Here is a 5,562-nt window from a genome sequence, read left to right as displayed (position 1 = left end):
TCAGCCAAATGTTATACGTTTCCAGTATATTCATTTGGTAATTCAAATATTAAAAAAATAGCTTTATGTGAAAAGAAAACTTGAAGCATTTTGTAAAATAGTTATTTTAAAAGCATTGTGTATGTAAACTTCTTCTGCATATATTTTCTTGATATTTTACTTCTTCATGTAGATATTTCAAGAATTAAACCTGTTCTTTCCGACAAGGAATTGTGGTGTTTCTGGCGACAATGACACAGAAATTTCCCTCTGCGTCCTCTACCCCTATAGAAAGTGGTGTAACATCCAACAGCAATAGCGAATGACACTCCTTCTAAAAATAGACAATTATTTAATAAAAGTAACATGATACAAAGTATGCGACTTAAAAGCTTAAAAGAAATTCGAAGTTAAATTGAAAAACTGAGATATTCCTATTAAAAGTGTCAAGATGCATGAGGCGCACACATGTTGACATGATGACATGTTTGTAAAACATAAACAAAACAATCCATTGACTAAAAAGTCTCACCATTGCCATAGGCTCTCTGGAGAAAAACTTTTCACTAGGCCTCATCAGCAGCTCTTCTTGTGGAGATTCCTCCAGTAACATGTCAGCTTCTCTGAATGAGCTGATAATCTCTTTTGTCTGCTTTTTTTTCTTAAGTTTATAACTACATGTTCTCAGTTGCAATTTTTCCTGTTCTTTTCTCTCCGGACCTCTTAAAAAGCTCTGACGCAGTTTTTCTTTTGGCAAATCTAATGTCACTTCCATTTTTTGTTCTTTGCTTTCTCTCTCTAAATTTGATTTCACACCCATAGCTATTGAAATATTGTTAATACAAAATTAAAATGTAGTATGTTTCATAAACTTTTAACTTTCTTGTCAACCAAATGTATAAAGACTTCAAAGAATTTTTCCTTATGAATATTAAAATTCAGCAAGAATTTCAATAGCTCAAAGAATCTAACAACAAAAACTTACACATAATTCATATCTATGACTAGTTTGAACATTTCTTGAATGTACATTTTAATCAATATGAATGAGTGATAATTATTGGAGACAGTATGATAAAATTTGAAAAAACAATTATAAAATAATCATATTGATTAATTTTTAATTTTTAATGGCTTTAACCATTTCAACAATGAGTATGTTACATTTATGCCTGATCAATATAAAGAGAAGAATATAAAATCGTTTTGAAACTTACTTCTCCATGACACCTGCTGGGCCAGAGGGGGTGGCGGTGGTGGTCTCCCTTCTGATGGTGCTGCCACATGGGGTGGAGGGGGTGGTGGTAGTGGCCCTGCAGATGGTGCTGCCATAGAGGTTGGACGGGGTGGTGGTGGTTTCCCTGCAGATCGTGCTGCCATAGGGGGTGGTGGTGGTTTCCCTGCAGATCGTGCTGCCATAGGGCATGGAGTGGGAGCCCCTGCAGGTGGTGCTGCCATAGCAGGTGGAGGTGGTGGGGTACCCAAACTTGCTCCAAGTTTTGATGGCCGCAAAATCGGTTTACTTGATGTAGGAGGGGATGGAGGAACAACATTTCCGTGTGTTTTCTTTGATGGTCGTGGTTGAAATACTGCAGCAGGAGATGCTCCCAAAGCTTGCAATCCACCTCCAAATCCTCCAAACATTTGTTGTTGTGGCACTTGGGGTTGATTGACTGGACCTCCAAATACACTGTTTAAAGACATTTGTTGTGTCGGTCCCCCAAATGGTTGTCCAAAACTAAACCCAGAAGTTTCATTTTTTCCAGAATCTAATGCGGATTGATTTGCAGAGTTTACAATGGATGGTACGGGTGCCCCAAAGGCAGCAGAAGACCCAAAATATTGCGTACTTCCAAATAGACTGCTTGCTGATGGTGGAGGCGGAGCTCTAACTGATGGTGGAAGTGACCCAAAGCCTATCCCACTTTGTTGTTCTAATTGATTTCCAAAAGGCGCGGATTCTTTAGAAAAGGATAGTACATGTACATGCTGTGGTGGTGCAGGAACAGGTTTGTCTTTCATTTCTTGTCTTTCCCTGATGTATCCACTACTCTGTAAATTAAAATTTTTCTTTCGAAAAAGATCAACAATTTTCAGAACTTACAAGAAATGTAAACCATTTCTAAAGTTAAACTTTTGAAAAATGCTTGACGATACTTTGGATAAATAAAATATCATGCTGGCATTACTCTCGCTTAATTTTCCTTGGCATATATCAAATTTTCTATATATTTTTGTTTGGCTGTATATTGTTTTTAACATCCTTCTCAAAAATGTTTCACTCAAATGGAGACAGCACCACTTGCCAGTGAAGAGCTGCAAATTTTGTCCTATATCAAGGCTAATGAGCAGGGATTGTGCCAGCACCTACTGCGACACAAGACCTTGGTTTATAGGATCTAATTTGAAGGACTGTCCCACAGTGGAATCTTAACCCATGACATAAGAATCAACTCCTTACTTTGTGACTCTAGAGCAGACGCTCTTACCACAGTGCCACATGGGCGACTTTCCTATATAATGTATTTTTTGCTAAAGAATATTATAACGTATGAGTAGAATTTTTAGCTAGGATTTATTTTTGGCATTATTAGCAAATCCCACTGTGGGAATTAAGTGGAGATGTGTAATTTGGTTGAGACCTTATAACAGGAGACCCATGGGCCTTATAGGTCACCTAAGCATTATGCAACAACTTTCCAGTGATTTAATTTGATTCATGTTTTAAGCCAGATGCTATGGCATTCACAATTTTGAACGAGGCACCATTGATCATCATAACAATACACTTAGCAGATGCTTAGTTTGTTTACTTAATACCAATAGGCAGGGTAGGGAAACAAAAAATGCATTTCAAGTAATCAGTAATATTCAGCAATTATCAGTAATTCCCCAATCACACATGAACCCCTGACCCATAGACCTAGATCCACACATTGCACAATTTTTGAAAAGGCACCCTTGCTTTTCAAAAATATTTGATTAATACCAAGTAGCAGATCTAAAACAATTCATCCAGTTTCAGTGTATAAGCACACCCCCCTATGGTACCCCTGACCTTGGGGCCTTGAAATTCACAATTCTGGAAGATCAGGGCCCTTGCTCATCATAATTATATAGGTAGTTCATCTGCTTAATACCCAAGAGCAGAGAAGAAAACTTTCAAAGATTTAATGTATTTTCACTATATAATCAATAGAGTCCCACCCTATCACTAGAACCCCTGACCCTAGGGCTATAAAATCAAAATTTTGGAAGAGGTATTCTTCCTCATCATAACTATGTACTTAGTTTATTTAATTCCTATGAGCAGAGGAGAAATTTTTGTAAAGAATTCATGTATTTTCACTATATAATCAATAGAGCCCCGCCCTAACACCCGAACCCCTGACCCAGGGGCCATAAAATTCACAATTTTGGTAGAGGCACTCTTGCGGATCATAACTGTGCACTTGGTTAGTTAATTTAATACCCAGGAGCAGAAAAGAAGATTTTCAAAGAATTCCTGTATTTTCACTATAAAATCTACAGAGCCCTGCCCTAACACCAGAACCCCTGACCCTGGGGTCATAAAATTTACAATTTTTGTAGAGGTACTCTTGCTCATCATAACTATGCACTTGAATAGTTTATTTAATACCCAGGAGCAGAGAAGAAGATTTTCAGAGAGTTCATGTAATTTCACTATATAATCTATAGAGCCCCATCCTAACACCAGAACCCCTGACCTAACCCTGGGGTCATAAAATTCACAATTTAGGTAGAGGTACTCTTGCTCATCATAACTATGCACTTATATAGTGTATTTAATATCCAGGAGCAGAAAAGAAGATTTTCATAGAATTCATGTATTTTCACTATATAATCAATAGAGGCCCACCCTAACACCAGAACCTTTGACCCTGGGGCAATAAAATTCACAATTTTGATAAAGGCACTTTTGCTCATCATAAATATGCACTTAGTTAGTTTATTTAACACCCAGGAGCAGAGAAGAAGATTTTCAAAGAATTCAAAAATTTTCACTACATAATCTATAGAGCCTCGCCCTAACACCAGAACCCCTGACCCTGGGGCCATAAAATTCACTATTTTGGTAGAGGCACTCTTGCTCATCATAACTGTGCACTTAGTTAATTTATTTAACACCCAGGAGCAGAGAAGAAGATTTTCAAAGAATTCATGAATTTTCACTGCATAATATATAGAGCCCCACCATAACACCAGAACCCCTGACCATGGGGCTATAAAATTCACAATTTTGGTAGAGGCACTCTTGCTCATCATAACTATGCACTTAGTTAGTTTATTTAACACCCAGGAGCAGAGAAGAAGATTTTCAAAGAATTCAAAAAATTTCACTACATAATCTATAGAGCCCCGCCCTAACACCAGAACCCCTGACCCTGGGGCCATAAAATTCACTATTTTGGTAGAGGCACCCTTGCTCATCATAACTGTGCACTTACTTAATTTATTTAACACCCAGCAGCAGAGAAGAAGATTTTCAAAGAATTCATGAATTTTCACTACATAATATATAGAGCCCCGCCCTAGCACTAGCTAGAACCCCTGACCCCGGGGCCATGAATTTCACAATTTGGGTAGAGGCCTCAATGCTAATTACAATCATGCAAACAGTTTGACTGCTTGATATCCAGGAGTAAAGAAGAGGATTTTTAAAGGTTGCATTAATTTTAGTGGTTTTTGTCCCATCCCCCAGGCCCAAGGGGGGCAGGGACCATGAAATTCACAATTTTTGTTCCCCTTCACCCATAGATGCTTTGTGCTAAATTTGGTTGAAATTTGTTTAGTGGTTGCAGAGTAGAAGCAGAAAATGTTCAAATGTTAACGCACGACGACGGACGAAAACAGATAGCAACAGGTCATCTGAGTTTACTCATGTGACCTAAAAACAGATCAGCAAAAACATACATTATGTAAACTATTTTACAGTAGATAAGAATTTGTCTTCAAAAATTAAATTATTTCAAAAATATCTTCCTGTCTAACAAGAACATGGAAATTTTTTGTAGAAGAATTGCGTGACTGACCTTAATGTTAATGCGGTCAATTTGCCTGTTTTGGGATTCTATCTCACTGCCCATGTCAATAGCCATGTTTCGTAGATTACCCAGCATGCCACTGACTTGTGTCAAGTTTTCCTCCATTTCATCCTCACGAGCATTCTAAGGAGGTGCAGTTAACAACAAATAAACAAACAAAATTGTACCATGTGAAAGTAGGACACAGTAATAAGTAACTTTTATGAAATGGGACTTCGTACTAACTCAGAGAGGCCAAAAAAAGTTAATCAATAGTTTCTCAGGCCAAAAAATTCAAAATTCAATGCGGCAGGCAGGCTTTCTTTTTTTTTAAAAGTTTTTACACCTTTTTAAAGTCATTTAACATAATGTTAATATCTACTAATTCGTAATTTATGTTCTCTGAAATTAGTTATACATGTAATAGGTATTCCACTTTAAATAATGTAATTCCAAACATTAATTTAAAAGTTAATTCATATAATATGTAAATGTGGAAGAATTGTATTGTTTTTCTAATAAAAACGTCTATCTATAA

The 5,562-nt window shown here is 37.0% G+C and overlaps 1 protein-coding gene across 1 annotated transcript; it reads right to left on the bottom strand.

Moving 5' to 3' along the window:
* Positions 1–161: 161 nt before the first annotated feature.
* On the bottom strand, positions 162–5,343 carry LOC134237527 (formin-F-like). Its single transcript, XM_062719612.1, has 4 exons — positions 5,034–5,343; positions 1,197–2,031; positions 512–801; positions 162–313 (listed from the first exon to the last, which is right to left on the bottom strand). The coding sequence occupies exons 1-4, from the start codon at positions 5,148–5,150 to the stop codon at positions 185–187; spliced, it is 1,371 nt and encodes a 456-aa protein (XP_062575596.1). The 5' UTR covers positions 5,151–5,343; the 3' UTR covers positions 162–184.
* Positions 5,344–5,562: the final 219 nt, after the last annotated feature.

This window comes from Saccostrea cucullata, unplaced genomic scaffold, assembly GCF_032062105.1.
Source record: "Saccostrea cucullata isolate Sc308-1 unplaced genomic scaffold, CSIRO_AGI_Scuc_v1 ctg22319, whole genome shotgun sequence".
NCBI classification, from domain to species: domain Eukaryota; kingdom Metazoa; phylum Mollusca; class Bivalvia; order Ostreida; family Ostreidae; genus Saccostrea; species Saccostrea cuccullata.
Note: the sequence above shows the minus strand (reverse complement) of the source record. Positions and strands in the feature narration are given on the sequence as shown.

Bases quoted from the DNA above. Each gene is read 5' to 3' on its own strand.
- LOC134237527 (XM_062719612.1), bottom strand. From the start codon at position 5,150: ATGGAGGAAAACTTGACACAAGTCAGTGGCATGCTGGGTAATCTACGA. The intron at 802-1,196 runs GTAAGTTTCAAA...ATATTTCAATAG, and splicing joins CCAGCAGGTGTCATGGAGAA to CTATGGGTGTGAAATCAAAT. The intron at 314-511 runs GTGAGACTTTTT...GTCTATTTTTAG, and splicing joins CCAGAGAGCCTATGGCAATG to AAGGAGTGTCATTCGCTATT.